The following is a 19,023-nucleotide window of genomic DNA, read 5'->3' as shown; positions in this document are numbered from 1 at the left end:
TTCTTCTTCGTCGCAGAAATTCAGGTAAAACAATCGACATTTGAGACTTCTGCGCCCTAGAGGACATTAAGTGGTACAGCATATTTTTATTATTATTATTTATTTATTTTTTTACAGCGTTTTTGTTATTTCCCCTTCAAATGTTAATTTCCCCACCTTCATTTAGAATAAATACCCACAAGATGTCGTTCATTATAGTTATTTAAAAAACAGTCTAATAACTTTCTGGTTTCAAATCTTTTCTGGTTTCTTGTGCAACTTTGGGAACAACGTTTGTGTTCAACCAAACTGGCAGGTATATTGTGGACATAAAATTCCAATTTAATGTTAATAGTGAAAATGTATTTGTTTATTTAAATCAAATAAATATACAACGAGTACACTGTAAATGTTATTGTTGTTGTAGTTCCTGACTCGTAACGCTAGAGGGCAGAACTGTAATAGTATCATTTTCATATAAGGACCATATTTTTACAACACCATTTGTACAAATTTACACTTAAATAATCCAAAATAACATCAATACCCTCATTCCATAAATAGTTTAATTGCTATATCACACCAGGCATCCCATCAAAAATTTCCCCTCGGGGATTAATAAAGTATATACCTACCTACCTACTTACCTACAAATCGACTCTCTCCTGTCTTTGATGCGGCATGTGCACTTCCTCCTGCAGACTTCTGCACGGATCATCATTGTTTTGGTATTCCTGATCAAATGTTGCATGTTGACTGAACTCCTGTTCCTGCTGAACTGAGCCAGTGAGTTTGATATAACTGCTGTCAGGTCAGAAGGCACAAGAGGGAGGCCACGTGTTTCCTCGGAGTGATCTGAAGACTGCTGTCAGAGATTCCTTCTGATGGTTGTTGTGTTAAATTCTGCACAATTAACAAAACATGGCAAGAGTGTAATACCTATGCACGACACTGTTTTTATTTTTTTTATTTTATTGTAACAACTTGCAAGCAACTGAACATAAAACACTTTATTTCCCCATCGAATTTTGATGTACATGATGATATTATCTGTTGACTTCAGGCCCAAGGACAGGTACATTCATATTTGCCATTAATGAAAACTTTTCTAGTTGTTAAAGAGAAAAATTAATCTGTCGACAAAAGAATGCTTGTCAGGTGTTTATTTGAGGTTTTGTAAGTCACAAAACCTCAAATAAACACCTGACAAGCATTAAGCTACCAATTCTTTAAAAAAAGAAGAAAAAAAAAGATATGAAGGTTTTAAAAGAGCCCATTGTGGCTAAAAGTAATATAAAATGATGTACCGGAAAATGTTTCTCACCTATGTGTTGCAGAGATTCTTGTCTGTTTGTATTGTTTTGGTGCTGTTGCTTGGATCCCGGTGGTTCCCCATGTTTTGATCCCTCCATACCCCATGAGAAGATCTCCCTTCGTCCACACCAGATATGAGTTAATACGAAACTGAATTTTATGCAGCACTAAGTGTATACAACTTAAACATGGTTCATGTGTTACAAGACTGATCCTGGAATTGTCTATATTTCTTTGGTTTGTTCATCTTTGCATTTTTTTAAGGAGTCATTAGTGATATTTCATTTATAAGATTGTTGGGAAACAACGTGTCCAAAATGTTATTGGTGACAGGAAATACAACAAAGAAAAACCTAACTGTTCTGTTTGTGTGTTCATCTTCCTTAACAAACGTGGGTGGATATGAATATTTTTGCAACCTCAGCGTTAATCACAGCTCTGTTGTGTATCCTAACAGAGCTTTTTCATAGAAGACATCGTCCTTGTTTAGTGAAAGCACAGGTGCATTAATGATGGCTGCATTTCACTGCGTCTGTACAGGATGGTTCTCTCTCATGGTTGAATGGAACTGAGCCATCATCATTAATTCCACCTGTGCCTGAATGTCTGCCATAAAATCGATTCTATTATATACTACATTTTTATCTTCTTTAGATTAGATACATCCAGGTATGAAGCACACAAAAGAGAGCTCAGATATGATAAACAGAGGTATTAAGACATGTTGGTTAGTTTGTCAATTCAAGCAATTGTTAATTAATATATTTTCTTATTTCAAATATACTTTCCATTAAAAAGGCCTCCATACTATACAGTATATTTGTTGAAGTATTTTGCTAAAAATAAAGCCAAAGACAGACTTCTCCTCTCCATTGTCCCTGTAGTTTAATACACAGATCTGAAATCAGATCAAGGTTTAACTAACACCCTTTACACCAAATTAACCAAGAGATGATTTATATTTCAGGACGAGCTGGAGGTTTATATGCAAGTTATTACTGTCAAAAGTAAATGAAAAGATGGACAATGTGTCCGTCCGTCTCAGTGCCGTCAGACCCTGCCTGTGACCCTCAGCCGCAGCCCACTGGTTCCCAACACAGTTCATACATGTCTACTATTTTAAAGGCTTAGTAAGTTGCAGTAAGCAGCTGGGTGCTGGAGCTTTTGGCAGACATTTCTCAAACAGGAGTAAACATGTTTTCACCTGCGGATTAATAAATATCTGCTGATCTAGAGTGATTCTTGTTCTGGCAGCAGGTCAACAGTGTAGCTGGACTCCAAACAAACTACATCGTGGCAATGATGGAACATTTCATGTAACAGCGTGGTTTTTTTTGTAGCTTTCAGACAACAGTGCTGTGACCTCAGTGGCACACAGACAATACATAGGGATCAATTAAATGTTGGTTTTAATATTTTCAACTTGTTTTCAGTAAGAAAATACAGATTATTGTGGGTCTTGTCCTCCAAAGCAACAAGAAATAAACACCATTTGGTGGAAGACTTCAATACGCGAAAAGGAAGTAGATTCTTACTTTTTGCACAATGCATCCCGAATCTTCTGATTTTGTGTTCACAGCTTTGAAACGTGCTGCCTGACAACATCATTTACAGCTCATTTAAGCAGACGCCAGCATCCAAATTCATGTCCTGTCACACAACTCCATCATCTCTGCACAAGTAAAGAACTTAGCCACTGTGAACAAATATCTAAGACTCCCTGTTCAGCAGTCGACTAAGCTCTGCACCTGATCAGACACAGCAGATACACATGACACAGCACAAACACTCCAGTCAACTGATCTCGCCTCAGAATGTCTCCTCTCAGATTGATCCGCTAGCTGACAGCTTGAAGAACTCCCATCTTTGAAAATGTCAAAAAAGAAAAAAAAACAACACTCAAAGCAGGCAGAGGAAAGTGTTAACACTCTCCTGGTCTGTGTGTGCGTGTCCTCCCGCAGCTCCAGAAGCAGCAGTGGTACACACCGTAGCGGTGTAGTAATCCCTGGCAATGTGATTTTTTTACTTTTTGTCCCAAATCACCATGCCAGAGACCCTCACAGCCGCGGCGAACAACTCCGACCTCCGGGGTACTCCTCTGTCTGCCTCTCTCTGAAGTCATCTCGCTGCTGTCTCCCGCTGCTTTTTCTCTCACGTCCCAATCCGTACGGTGGTGCCCCCCCCCCTCCCCACCCCCCAATCCCCACGCTGCCCTCTCAGGCTCCCATGCTCGGTTTAACTTTGGGTATTTCCCTCATTAACTGTTACGCCTATATCAGGGACTCCAAGAGAGGCCCGAGGAAGTCTGGCTCTGAAATTAAATGACAGCCTGCTCCTATGATAGTAACTGATGATAATCACACACACACACACACACACACACACACACCCCTCCACTCCCTGCGCTAGGTGGGCACGTCTACTGGCAGGTGTGAGAGAGTAATTCTGTGACAGAAGCTTAGACAGTCATTGATTAGACAAAATGAGGAAAATCTTACTCTGTTGTCTTTATGTTGTGACTCCCGTCTCGTTTAATGCAGGAAGGTGTTTCATTTGGATCTGCGTAGAAACATTCAAAGAATAGTTCCTCTTTTTTGTGAGTGCTGTCATAGATTTTATAGTGACATTGGTTATGAATCAGTTTTCATACGATGGTAGCACCAACACAGCACTTGACAGGCCGTAGATTAACTGTTCTTAAGGATTGAGTTTAGTAACAAGGAAATGATCTCTCTATTAGTGCACAGTGTGGCAATAAACATTAGAACTGTGACAAGATTGTTCTGAAAATTGTATCTGTTCAGAAGGAGAAATCACACAAACATGAAAGAGGTGGCAATTAATGCACAGATGCAAAGGTATTGATTGTTATACCTGCACACAAGAATTTATTCTCTACATTTACGGCTTTATTGTAACGTTGATTATTGAATCTTTCTCCCCCTGTTTTTCCCATCATCGTGGCCCTAATAATCCAGCATAGTACAGCCACTTCTTCTAAGAGCCTTGGTCACAGTTAGTATTCGAGGAAACACACTGTAGGACTGAGGGAACAAGAGGCTGTGTTTTTTTTCCATTTAGGAACCCTTAGTAAATACAGTGCTTGGTCCCAGATACATCTCAGCTAAACTTTTCAACAGGTCACCATGAATCTGATCCCACAACTAGAATAGTGAGAATAGTGCATGGATTTTAAGATGATTGAAATACAGTGCCAACAGCGAACGAATGATCTCCTCAGCCAACCCGGGATGATTTATGGTTCTGGACTATTCCCACAGCTGCCTCTTAAACCCGTCACTCATCCCAGTTTTTCACGTCACATAAACAATTTTCATAATAAATTCTGTGCTCTTACTCAATCGCACCATGTTTAGAGAGTTAAAGAGTGTTCAAGCTCACAGTGTGCTCAGGTCAGTGCTGGACTGTGACAGGATCCTGCTGGATGCTGAGCGGTTTGCTGTGCATGTGAGCACTGGAGCTTAACTAATGGGAACCACACTATAATAGCACGCTCGATCCTGCTTGATGGGGTTTTCAGTTTTTACATGTTTGATCCACGGAGGCATGACATACCAGGCGTGATCTTGGCATGTGACCCCCGACAGCTGTACAGCCATTCTACCTTTGACCTCCAAACCCCTGGGAGTCGGAGTGAAATCATGCTTGACTTGCTGGGGCCTTTGTGAAAGGTGGAGACCCGACTACCCAACCGGAGGATTGTAGTAGAAGCATGAGAGCAACGCGGCGGAAAAAGAGAAGAGAAATTCCTGAATTGCACCAACACATGCCACCAATATTGATAAGTTTGTGTGTAATATAATGATACAGATAGAATAGATATAAAATGATTCTGCATGAGGAGAGTGATAACATGAAAATATAAAGCTACAAATAATCACAATTACTTCTTTATGTTTAAGAACTTCTTTTACTGTCCTTACTCTAAATTCTGTTTAAAATTTCTTTGATTTCAAAGAAAATTTGGAAGTGCCTTAAAGTGCAATACCACCAAGAGCCACTAGGGGCTGCCTTTAGACTTTATGCTAAACTAAGCTATAAAAACTGAGCTTTATATTTACCAGGCAGATGTGAGAGTGGCATTGATGTTCTCATTCAGCCCTATAAGTGCTAATGTGCATAGCTCTTTGAAATGTCAAACTGTTCCTTTAATCTCAAACAATATGAAAAGATTCCTCTGCAGTGGATTGAGCTGCTTACTATGTGCAGCTCTGGGAGAAAAATATGATGAGCTATGAAACAACATTTGCACACACCCTGCTGTCACTGCCATTTACTAACATCTTGTGTCATTTTCAAACCTGCCAAAGGACATTTTTATGGGACATATTTTGACATGCCGTATTGGTGTAAATAATCAAATGAATGAGGGCTGATTTCTATTTAGCTGCTGTCTGTCACACTGGGACACTTCAACACAACAGAGACATTTTATCAGTAGCACCGGACAAGTGAAAAAGGATTGTTACCTCCGACAGGATGTTCATATTCTGCCTTTTGCCTCTTGCATGTCTGTTGTCCTTTTCAGTTATGTTGGCCAAAGCCTGTTTGACTAGCTTATCAGCACATTATAAACCATCAATGTGCTGCAAATCGTATTGTAATAGTTGTGGCCACAGGTACGTATTTGACATGTGCTAGACATTTTGGGAAAAACAGAGTCTGTCAGGCAGATTGAAAAAGTGGTGAAAGCTCTTGCCAAACTTCTGGATGTGCTTGTCCTCGTCAAACCTCGTCTCCAACATAATAAAAGGAGGCGTCTGTCAGATTGCAAGTATGTCACAGTTTAAAATGATAAATCACAGACATTATTAAAGTCAAGACCTCAGAGAGTGACTCATGCTGAGCAAGCAACTAAGATCTGTACTTAATCACAGTTTTGAGGTACTTAACTTGAGTATTTCCATATTTATACTTTCACCCCAATCTCTGCTCTACTACATTTATTCAACAGTTTTAGTTATTTTGCAGATAAAGATTTGACACAATGGATTATATAAGAAGCTTTTGGAATACAACACATTATTAAAGATTAAACCAGCGATTTCCAACCTGATTGGTTTCAGGGTCACATTTCAGATGTCAATGAGTTGTTAACAGCTCCAACAAATATGTTTTTTTTTCATCTAAACTTCTCATGGGTTTGTTTCAATACATTTTCAAATGATGCAATATTTCACATCAATCAAAGATTAGAGAAAAACCAAAACAGATTTATGGATCAGAACTTTGATTTTTCTTCTTTCATCTGACGACCCCTCAGATTTATCTGCTGTCCCTGGATATAAAATTGGATATAAAGTAGTCCAAACTCGTTCCACCTGCAGCAACCACAACAGTAACATGCTGCTGAGACACTATAATATATCAGTCATAGGGACTGAACCAGGACTTTTACTAATATTACATGTCCCTGCTAATACCACTGTCCATCTCTTTAGTTTGTTATGAAGTATATTTACATTGCTTTCCTTTTAGTTACATAAAGGGTGTGAACACTTTTTTTTACTACTGTTGGTGCCACACATGTATCTCCCTGCAGCGTTGAATGAATATGAAGCAGCTGTCTCTGTTTGCACCATAAATGTGCTCAGACATGCACAGACAGTCTAAGAAGCTGCTATGACCCTAATTTGAATGAAACATTATAATTGTATCCCCAGTGAACTCAAACTATGAGCAGAGAGATGCTAAAACTCTCTGCAGAGCTGCAGACATATATGTGATTATTCTCTGCGGAGTCATCATTTCAAACAGCTTTAGCCACATTGCCAATCCCACACCATGTGATTGTGAAGCTTTTTCATCTTTTTCCTTAAGCTGCTTTACTCGTGAAGATGGAAAGAAATGAAAGAAAGAAATAAGCAAATATACAGAGACAAAGAAAAGAAAAAAACAGAAACTTTCATTGTTTCAAGTTGTTTTCACTTACTAGAGAGTGTTGCTTGCAGTCTCCAGATGTTGTTCTTCATACTCTGCAGTGCTCCCTCCCTACACACTCACTGAGAAGCTTTAGTCATGGTCCAACCCCCTCACACACACACACACACACACACACACACACACACACACACACACACGCTCTTCTTACCTCCATGCCTAATGATGCTTTAGTCAGACGACATTACTGAGGAGTATACATATATCATTTTATAATCAGCAGTGAAGTCAGATTGCTTCCAGTTAACAGTGTCAGGATGCTCACATGTCAAACATTCAACACTCGCTCACTCGTGTCCACTTACTCTCTGATTGGCCAGTTGTGCGTAGGTGAGACGCGAGTTCGAACTCACTCATTTTTCATTCTTAACACAACTATCTCACCACAAGCAAGTGCATCAGTGAATGCCTTTAAAGAGAGATGGTCCATCTCTTTTTGTAAAATTGTTCATATCTTGTTTTTAATTATGCCACAGCTTTGAATCTGGCCATTCAAAACAGGTATAGACTGTTCTACTTTGGGTTAAGACGTGGTTGGATGGCATGTTGTACCAGTTAGTCAGTTTGAAGTACACTAACACAATTAGACAGCACACAAAAACAGTGATGGTCGGCATATAGCCAGTTTATCTGCCTTTATAAAACCAGCTGAACATATTCATGATCCTTGTTGGATTTCTGTGAGGTTTTTTTAAGTGCCACTATCAGGTCAAAATGTCAGCAACCCCTCTGTCTCACTATTGAACAGGCAAACTGCAATGGAATTTGCTGTGTATTCATGCTCCACAGAGGATAAACCTTTTTAAAACATATATATTATTATAACCACATTTAAAACACTAACAAGTACCAATGCTATTATTAGCTCAAAAATAACAAACAAACTCATCAACTGTGGGATTAAAAACAGTGTTAACATGTTGGTGTAATTCCACTACTTTTAGGGGTAACTAGTGATTTAACAAATTACTTTTTCAAATCAAATAATGTAACTTTTGTCTAGCGCATAAAACAAACTGCAGACTACAGGTGTTTCCATGAAGATTTGCTCAGCCACTCTGAGGGCCAAACCTCTGAGCGACCAGTGAGGACAAAGACAAGTTACACTGAAGAAGTTCCAACAATGGCAGCAGTGGTCCAGTTTTGCCGCACATCATACAGTGTTGGTCAATGCTGGTTGGTTGAAAGCTTCTTTTTATATATATATATATATGTATATATATATATGATATACAATATTCATAAAAACTATCAAAACTATTAGTTTGTTTTACTGTGATAGTCTAAACAACAATTTTTGATGCAAACATCAGTACTTTTTTAAAGGTTATCTTAAATATTTTAGTCCTGTTTTCCTTCCTTCCTTGAGCACACCTGTCTGATCTCTGTTTCACTTTTTATAATTTATGTTTAGTCATACATTTTAGTTAAATTGACAGATTACAGGCAGCTCAAGAGAGGCTAACATAATCCTATGATGCTTCTGTTTAGAGAAATGACTGCAGCATGGTACACTACACAGATTACATTGCAGCATAGTCTGTTAGCGAGAAAGTAATAAAGTTAAACAAATTTAAGGATTTTTACTGATAATTACTCTCTTATTTTAATATCTTAAGATATTTTATCAGATTCCAATTTACTTCTTTATATCTCAAACAGACACTCTTCAAATGGTTCCTAAAATGCCCAAAACATGCTGACTTACTGTATAATGTGGTCCGTCCTCTCCGTCATGCTGTGACCCAGTGACACTGTCTTCCTGCAGCTTTCTTCTGTATCCAGAATGCCAGGGGGAAGCAGTGGGCTGAGACTGACGCCTCTCTCTCCTTTTATAAATCAGGCCTTATGAGTTGACATAGTGTCGTTTGTGCATTCAGTCTGTCCCAACTCCAAAACAATTCAAAGACCACTTTGTTGCTCTGTTCCTTGCTGGCACAAAGCAGCTCTTTCAGCCTGTGCCTGAGTGGAGGAAGTCATGTTTTGTTTGCTCAATTCATTTCACTTCAACAGAGCTTAATTGGCATGGTGTTTTTTGACAAACAAAAGCTCGGAAAATAATTCCAAAAAAAAGATCTGCTTTCTAATTTAAAAATACATGTTTTAAGTTATATTGAATTAACTTTATTCTTTCCTGTCTTAGTAAGTTTGAAAATGTTTTAATACTTTTTCTCAAGTGTGTTTTGATTTTTTTTATCACACGGGGGCAGCAGAAAGCACCTGTCAATACAATATTAATATGTTGTCACTTTATAAAGTTGATTTGATGAAATTACTAGCAAACAGTCGCCTATCCAGCAAACATGGAGCAACATTATCACCCATTTTGGAGTTGTGTTTCTGCAACCTGATTAATGTAGCACTAATATTCATTCTCTTTTAGCTCTGTTTTTGGTCGCTACTAACTCAAGGGAAATATCTGCTCCTCTACGTTCACCAGCCAGAAAACCAATGTCTGTTTTGCCTGCAAGCGATATTGATGATTGCAGCGTGAATGAACCAAAACATGAAAGTTGCTGGCCAGAAACCAAAAACAATGTGCTAAAAGACACTATCAAGCTCTGTACAGATGAGGGGAGCAGTAGACTCAGGTGATAATTCTGATTGATCTCTTTCACATGCACTGCCGTAAATACAGTATTTTGATTAGCTGTGTGAAGCTCAATTGTCGTCCAGATTAAAACTGCCTGACATAATTATCTACAAAAATAAAAGAGGTTGGAAATTGGCAGCAACATTATGTAATGCTGCTTATTGATATGGAATAATGGCAAAATAATTTAGGTAATACATCTAATATGACATTTGTTCTGTATATCTACAGTATATCTACTTTGAGATGATACCAACATAGCAAATGCATCAAGTAAATAGCTTGGAGGTAGAACTGAACTTCAGATGACATCCTCTAAACTCAGTTCACCTCCCAGAACCAGGAGCACAGTGCAGTTCCACAAACAGCCAGCAGGCGTCTGTATTACTTTACTTTCATGTGTAAATTCAACACAGGCTCATTTGCCTGAAGAAAAACATTTACAAAGTTCAGCAAAGTGCTGACAGCTGCAAAGCTGAAGCTTTCATTTTAGATCGTGCGTTTTAGCAATTAAATTAATATATCAATTAATAATTTTGTAGATTTTTGTTTATAGGAATCTTTCAATAATGTTAGATTCTGGTTAACATTTCCTATTCTATATTTCATAAATCAGTCTGGGAACACCCCTCTTGTCTCCGTTTGTCTCGCCTCCCTCTCCTCATCCCTCCTTCACCACTTTGAGCTCCAGAACTCCTCAGAGAACATCTGAGACACATAAGGACACAACAGGCCTGGCAGATGTAGAGTCATCTTTACACGGCTCAGCAGCTGCCGGTACTCTGGTATGTGATCAGATCAAGTTCTGGGTTCTCCAGAGATCTTCAGACCTGCAGAAAGTGCTCCTACCTGATGAAATCCTGGAGAATGAGGGTGAGTCGAGTGCTGCAGCTGTCCGTTTTGCTGGTGGGACTCTGTCAGGCCCGCCGAGCCCTTCCACCAGGTGATGCCTCTGCATCACAGGAGGCAGGCGAGGTCCCCTTGACCCAGATGAGGATGCTCTCGCTGGGACTGGCTCACCTGCTGCAGAGGGTGGAGGAGAATGTAGAGCGGCTGGAGCAGCAGGGAGAGCTGGTGGCAGGAAATATAGATGGAGTCACCAAGAGTCTGGAGAGCTTTCGTAAGCAGAGCGCACAGACAGGACGGACTCACAGGCAGGTGGGCAAGATTCACATTTCTGAATGATCACATTTTAATCTTTTTAAAGCAAGTCAGGCAGCTAAAAGTCCAAACCTTGCACCGTTTTCTGATCCACAAGATTTAATTCAGACCATACATTTTTAAGGGTTGGTAGGATTGTAACGAACGTTTTTTTTAATGATTAAATAATAAATTTAGTCTATAAAATAGTGAAAACCTAAAGACCAAGGTGGCTTTCTGGTTTTGTCTGACCTAAAGATATTCAGTTTATGACCACATGATATAAAGAAAACCAGAAAATCTTCAAACATGAAAAGACAGAACTGGGAAGTGTTCAGCATTTTTACTTGAAAAATAACTCAAACTATTATCAAGATAGCTGCTGATAATTGTTTTGTCAATTCACTTACAGAATAATCAAATAACTGTTCCACCTCTAAAAGCTGGTAACATTTCCTCCAGTAATTGCATTGTATTTGAAGACTAATTTTCCCTTTGAACCAAAAGTCTCAAAGATAAAAACACGTTCTTCTGCACAACAGTGTTACATACTGTGTTATGTATGCTCTTGTCAAAGCTGTCCTCTAATGCAAAGTATACTACAACTTTTGGTGAGGCTACTTTTAGAGTTAATGCATTTATGCTATAAGTGTGGATAGATTTAAAGGTAAACTTAAAAGACAGATTTTTACTTTTTAATCTATTGAAATCTTACTTATTTAATTAAACATATATTGTTTTTCTTCATATTTTAATTCAATGCTTCTACATTTTCTTCGATGCTTAGTCTCTGATTATTTTAGATGTAAACTTCAGGTCAGGAAGGACCAGCAGATCCTGAGTGCCCGGTGGGACCGGCTGTGGAGGGCTGTCAGAGATCTGCAGAAGGAGTTGGAGGATCTGGAGACCGAGCAGGGAGCAGTGCAGCAGCGGATGAACCGGATCCTCCAGAGTGTGGAGAGCCTGACTGAGCCGAGGTCGGCAGCGGGCCAGACTCAGACTGACATCAGTTCCATGAAGGTGAGAAAAAAACAAGAACTCAAGAAACAAATGATCAAGAATTTGTCTTGAGACACAAAGACACATAAAAAAGTTACATCCTTATGACGACCTGTATTCAGGTCACGATGTGAAAACAGGAAAAGGCCTTCCCCAAAGTGTTGCAACAGAGTGCTGTAGCACTACTGGCACTACCATTTCTCATCATTCGAACTAAAACAGTTCCAGCGAAGGGGTTGTGCAATACTTCAGAACATAAAGTGTATCGATTTGTTTTTTTGTGATTAAAACTTTAAATATTTAATGTATAAAATGTTAAATAACTGTGTATTCTTTAGTAGACACATTTGCCAGGGGAAGTGAGAATTTGTTTGTGTTGTAGGTTCTGCTTGATGAACAGGCCCGACAGCTCGCCAGTCTGACCGCAGAGGTTTCAGCCCGAGAGAGACTGATAGACAGACGCCTGCAGCACATTGAACACCTGGAGAAACAGCTATCTTCAGGTTCACTGCTTGTACACTGTACATCTTATCATTCTGATTTTGTGCCCTTCTCCTTTTAACTTGACATTTTACAGTTTGTGCACTTGTGTTTTGGATTCTTCAGCCAAGTGGCAACAAACAGTGATGTCACCCATTGGTTTCTGAACGGCCGTTATGAAGCCTCGGATTTTGGTTCGGATTTAGTTCGGATTTAGTCCGGTACCATTTTGCTAGCCTCGAGTGGTTTGGAGCCGGATGTGACCATATTTGGACGATCTGGGGGGGGTTCGAGCAATGGATCTGATTGATCTGATTGGAAATCCAGCGATACTACATCCCGCTCACCGATAGCCGTAACCTGACTACACCACAGGCCTGTCAATGAAGCACAAACACCCCCCAAAAAATTATATAATTAATGACGGGATTATTTTTAGATGGACGGCCAGAAAACTAATAAAATGGAGCAACTTTAGCCAGCAAAACCGAGATGACTCGTGGAGAAATTTCATGGACTAGTTGAATGGGAGTCTATGGAGTCGGAGTCTTTTTGGAGCCAAACTCTGGTGGCACTCGTTGTTATTACACCTTAAGGCACTTCCTCATCAGCCTATTTTTTCAGACCTGGAAGCCAGGTCTACTTTTAATCACTGGTTTGGCCTGCTCGTGGGTCCACAACTTTGATACAGAATAGAATATATCAACAGTTAACTATACTGGTTGGTATACTTGGCAATACTTTGGTTTGCTCTCTTGCTTGCTATATTGTGGTTTTACATGGCACATGATGTTGAGTTGAGAACAAACTGGAGTACGGATACTCATTAGCTTCTTTTACAGTATTTCCGACCTGTCTTTATGTGTTGGTTTCAGGTGCCTGTGAGCCTCCCAGCAGCTGTGAGGGCAGATTCTCACCCTGACTGTTTCTGAGGAGCACAGCTGCATCAACACAGTGACTCCGACCACTCACACGCCGCGATTACAAAGTAAACTGATCTGACACTCACAAAAGGATGTGCCACAATCAACCAGGTCTTTAAGATTTTAAATACAAGTGTATCAAAAACATGAAAGTTCAAACCAAAGCTTCTGAAACTGTTTGAGATTTGTCCTCTCATAAATAGCTGTTGGGGCTCCTGACAGGTGTCAGATGTCGATGAGTGCCTAGCAGCGTCTCACGACATTCATTTGGTGACCCTTTGGAGGGGCTCTACTCATAGGTTGGACACCACTGGATTAAACTGTACACAAAGTAAGAAAAAAGCCATACACGTTCAGCAGAGCAGAACAATCCTGCATATACAGTGATGCCTCAGTATTATAATCATGTACTACTCTGTATAATAACGTGTCCATACAAACACTTTTACTTGTACTGTTTGTTGATGCTACACTTTTACTTTTGTAGAATTTTGAAAGCAGGGCTTTTACTTGTAAAGGAGTCCTTTCACATGGAGGCATTGGTACTTAGACTTTAGTGAAGAATCTGAATAGTTCTTCCACTTCTGCAAACAACAAATGTTTGTGTGGCAATTACAACCAAAATATATCAAAGGCTGTGTTAAAAACTGTGAATATGTCTTGTCCTCAGTGTATCTGTTTATAAAGATTTAAAAAATAATACTCTCTTGCTCTTGAGCCATGGTGTTGTGGCGCTGACTTCCACAATATTATGGTGTTGAAATGCCTTGTGAAGATAGTATGTTGCTTCACACCAAAATAAACAGAAGTCAGAGGACTCTTCAGAATAATAATAATAATAACCTACAAACTTTAGGGTTTCATCACCTTCCCTCTGTTGGAGGTTTCTCTCCCTTAAAAAGGACTTTTTTTTTCCCTCCTAGCTTATGTGGGAATTGTTGAATTGTTGGGTTTCTCTGTATAATATTGTAAAGTCTTGCTGTAAGGACTTTAATGTGTTAAGTGCCATGAAATAACCTATGTTGTGATTTGGCGCTATATAAATAAAGTTGAATTGAATTGAATCACCTTAAAATAAACAGTGTCAATTTGGAATTTAGGTATTTACATCACTTACAGCCTCATTTTAGACCGAATACAAAATCAACTAAATATTAGAGAGTAAAATCCCCTAAATTAGACTTGGTCCTGTTTTTACATGTAATTATTCCAACTTCATTGGTCGTACACAGAGCTCATATGTAGCATTAAAGGGCACAGAAATAAAAACAAAAAAATGTGAGTCATGTCCATTAAAGACAGTAAAATATTGTTTTAGTAGATTATTACAATAAAATTAAGAATCTATTCTGCAGTTATATTATGTGATTACTCTTCATATTGTTCTTTAAGTGTACATACTGTGATATGATATAACATGACATAACTGTTACATAACCATGAAATATTTTGGAAATATCTATCTAAATATCCTTATGGGTCAGTGGTTCTTAACGTGCAGGCTCAAGACTCTTAGATCACATTGAGTGCAGCAAGAAAGGGCAATTAAGAAATTCACTTAGACTAGCTTTTAAAATTAACTTTTTTCTGACAACAAGTAAAAAAAAAAAAAAAGACATGCCAACAGAGACAGATTATTTATCCTGTTCTCTCTGGTTCAGTAGTGAAAGCAAATGATCACACTTTATTTCACATATTTTATTCAAATAACCACAACATGTTATAAAAAATATTGCAGAAATCATCAAAAGAAGCCTGTGATGTAGATTGTGTAGTAGTTGCTTACTTTGATGTCACTGTAAATTGACTGTAGCTTTAATGATGCACTGTATATCTGTAATATATACGAATATGAACATTAACACAATGAAATCAGGCTCAGTATTAGGAGACGCTCAATAAAGATGAAATCAATGGAAAAAAAACAATATCAAGGATTTTTTACTATTAAATGAGCGCTTTGATTTTCTGATGAGAAAGGAAGTATTCACTTTAGCAGTGGTGGAGGAAGTACTCAGATCTTTTACAGTAAAAGCACTGACATTGTTCCTTAAAAATAAAATGTTATTAAAAGCATGTGAGCATAAACATTATTATTACTCAAGCATTCATGTGTAAGCAGCACTTTGTAGATTGTAAGTGATTATAATGTTTCATTGTTGATTAATCAGATTATTTTCTTGATTAAATGACTGTTTATTTGGTTTGTAAAGATCAAACCCAAAAGCAACAGCACACCAGCAGCTCTGCAGCCTCACAGCTAATTGTGACAAAGGTTATGTGTTCAATCTTGGAGGACTGAGCTGATATCTGATGACCTCTAAGTCACCATCTTGACAGTCGGGGAGCAGGCAGTCTGTCCCCTCTGGTGTTCTCAAACAAACCTCTAACAAGTCGACCTCTGGCACACTTAGAGGACGGAGGAGAGACAGACGAAGAGCTGAGGAGAAATAAAAGAGGAAAATGTATAATGAGAGAGAGTGACAAGAGAATTTCTCTTAGTATGTAATAACGATATGAAAGGAAATGCAAAGACACAGGAGAAAGAAAAGGATGGAAGAGAAAAAAAAACAGTAAACATGTAACCAAAAACAGGAACATTGCTCACAGTAGTTCAGATTATTACAGATTATTATTGTATACCATGTGGGGAGACGGTCAAGGCCTGTTCTGCAGACGCTCCAGAGCTGCAACCGCACCCCCTACAGGTCGAAGGGGAACCCTGACTTCTCTGCTCTCGTGATGGTCAAAGTATCTGAAAAGTCACTTTTATGGCAGGCTGCAGAATGTTGTTTTTCTGATCTGAGGTCACTCAGAATATTAAGGATCCAAAAGGTTTACGATCACGCCGGTTATAGAAGAACAATTGTCTCAAAGTCTTTGGCTGGTAGGCTCAATTATTATTAAAAAATAGAATAGCAACAACTAAAATAAATATATAGCTGTATGTCAAAATATATTTCAAATATGTCAACACTTAAAAAAAAAAGAAAAAAAAAAGAAGGTGTGTTCAAGGCAATGATTATATACAGGTAATCTCGAGCGGTATAAAGTAATTACTTATACTCATATATGTTGCACTTTGTTCTAAGTATCATAAATCTTAAACTAAAATGTATTTTTCAGTTAAAGATTTCACATTTAAAGCACTTGAAGAGATTACAATATACATTCTTAACATGAAAACAATAATTGTAATTTTTTTTTCGGCTGCCTGTTTGTTTGCCCTGACAACCAAACGGTGATAATCGTATAGAGCACAGAACATTGTTGAAGGTTAAACCAGAGGTGCAGGTTTTGTTCATTGTTTCACGCTTTATTAAAAAAAAAAAAAAAAAGTGTTTAATGTAGCTCGAAGTGTAACATCTCTTTGTTCGAGTTCATGCTTTCACCGTACAGGTGTCTTCAGCATTATTGGCCATGTCAGTCGGAGACTCTCATGCCACAGGATCCATTTACAACAAATGCTTGTGGAGTTAGATTTGTCAGAGTCTCTGATGTATTAATGTGGTCACTCAGCTTTTGAATGAGCCGTCGACGGTGAAGCATGGATGAAACAGGTCACACTAATCATCCAATGTGACTTCATCGCGCTGCCTGAACCAACGTTATGCTGTTTAAGTTACACTGAGCTGAGATGAGAGAAAAGCAAGGAGACAAAGACAGAAAGTGAAAGGAACAACGGAGCAAGACAGACTGGAGGACAGGGGGCGGGGGGACGAGATGATGATGATGAAGAGGAAGAGAAGGAACACCTGATACCGTAACATGTATCATAAAATTTAAACCACGCCAGTTTATAGTAAACAGAAAGGTAGGCGCATGAATGACATCCTACATGAAACCAAAGTTAAATAAAAAAAAATCAAGCTGAATGATGTTGTAAAAACACAAAGATGTACAAATAGTCCATTACACGTTTAAGTCCTGTGTTTAAAATCTCATGATAGATCTAAATCTCCAGTTTCTCTCATCCTTACGGTTTTGTGAAATATTTAACCTGGTACCGCACTCAAGTCGGTCCACTGGACTATACCATGTCAGTGACACATTTTGCCTCACCTACGCGTGACAAAATCCACGGTTAGGTTAAGAAGATTTTTTTAAGGTTTTAAAAAGTAATCTTGCATAAGTAGCATTAAGTACGTCACGTAAATTACTTAACGAACGTTACGCAAGTTAAATACATTACGTCATTTACGTCAATTAAAAGAATTCCACATTGGCTTCTGCTTTCTTACAGACTCGAAAACTGTTCTCAGGGGAGAGTCCTACATGTGTGTACGTTTCACACCCAGGGGAGATCAAATGTTACACTGACACTCCTCTAGTGGCCTGACACTGTGCTTTTGTGTGATACCGGGCAAAAACATTAAAGGGAGCGAGAGAGAGAGATGAGTAGACATGCAACAAAGGTTCTCTGTTCAGGAATCAAACCTTGGACGATGTGGTTACAGTGCATGTGGTGTGTCTCTTAACCTTTCACCACTGAACCAGCATAAAATGTAAAATCTGAGAGCTGGGACCCTGAAGATCGAAGTGGTCGATTTCTATTTAGGTTATACAGTAAAGTCAATTTGACAATAAGAAACATAGGCAGCTCGGGGAAAGAAAAAGTCCTTCGTAAGAGTACAAAGAGTAACGTACAATTAGTATAATAGGGAAACATCCAACTGGTTGATGTGACCACTGTTAGGTAGAAGAGACGAGAACTCGTGCAATTATAGATCAGATTTAGATATACAGTAGACGTAGATTTTATAAAAGTTTGTCAAGAAAGAAAATACATGAAGGACGAATGGAGAAAGGCTGGAGTTCATGATATCAGCATCAAAACTTTAAAGAACCTGCAAAGAAGGTCATGTAGGGCAATTTTCTTAGATTTTTCTTGAGTAAACAAGATAAATGAATAGGATTTAATCCCTGGTCCCCTCTCTCTCTCTCTCTCTCTCTCTCTCTCTCTCTCTCTCTCTCTCTCTCTCTCTCTCTCACTCTCTCCAGCAGAAGGTGGCAGTGATGCAGTTAATATGTTGGTTGTCAACCTGTGTTAAAAACCAAAGAAGGCAAAACAACATAAAAGCTGACTCTGAAATAAAACGACTGTAAATACAGCTGTCAAATGAACAAGTGAAGTAAAAAGTACAATATTTTCCTCTTTAGTGCTGTACAGTAGAAGTATAGTGTTGTGGAAGTACCTCAAAAATGTGCTGAAGCAGTGCATTGCCTGAATAAATAAAGTGGAACACTGTTGCATGTTATTTCCCATCTGTCCCCTCATTTCCTGTCAACTCACTTGTGTTTGTTGTCTAATTTTATGTTTAATATCAAATGTCCTCTAAAACTATAAAATGTGCTGCCCAACCTTCAAGAATGAATTGTATTATTCTTCCCCATCATCAGTGAAAACATGAATTCTGTAACCAAATGTTTAGTTAAAGACTTAAACCAACCGTCTATTATTTTCAGGCTCTGGTGTTGGTAAAACACATTTCCACACACTCCTTCATGCAATACTAACAACTACAACTCAAGAGTGACTCACAGAGGTGCTGGGGAATAGGACAGCAGGTAGGCGGAGAGACAGACACGCAGAGAGAGAGTGAGAGAAAGAGAAAGAGAGAGAGAGAGGAAGTG

The 19,023-nt window shown here is 38.7% G+C and overlaps 1 protein-coding gene across 1 annotated transcript; it reads left to right on the top strand.

Moving 5' to 3' along the window:
* The first annotated feature begins 10,581 nt into the window (after nt 1–10,581).
* Nucleotides 10,582–13,459, top strand: LOC138625931 (coiled-coil domain-containing protein 157-like). The gene is made up of 4 exons (XM_069707261.1): nt 10,582–11,005; nt 11,804–12,007; nt 12,369–12,489; nt 13,342–13,459. The coding sequence occupies exons 1-4, from the start codon at nt 10,700–10,702 to the stop codon at nt 13,386–13,388; spliced, it is 678 nt and encodes a 225-aa protein (XP_069563362.1). The 5' UTR covers nt 10,582–10,699; the 3' UTR covers nt 13,389–13,459.
* The last annotated feature ends 5,564 nt before the right edge of the window (nt 13,460–19,023 follow it).

The sequence above is a fragment of the Brachyistius frenatus genome, unplaced genomic scaffold (assembly GCF_029030835.1).
Source record: "Brachyistius frenatus isolate BFR_SWC_R1_liver_20210118 unplaced genomic scaffold, ASM2903083v1 Contig_3, whole genome shotgun sequence".
Classification (NCBI taxonomy): domain Eukaryota; kingdom Metazoa; phylum Chordata; class Actinopteri; family Embiotocidae; genus Brachyistius; species Brachyistius frenatus.
Note: the sequence above shows the minus strand (reverse complement) of the source record. Positions and strands in the feature narration are given on the sequence as shown.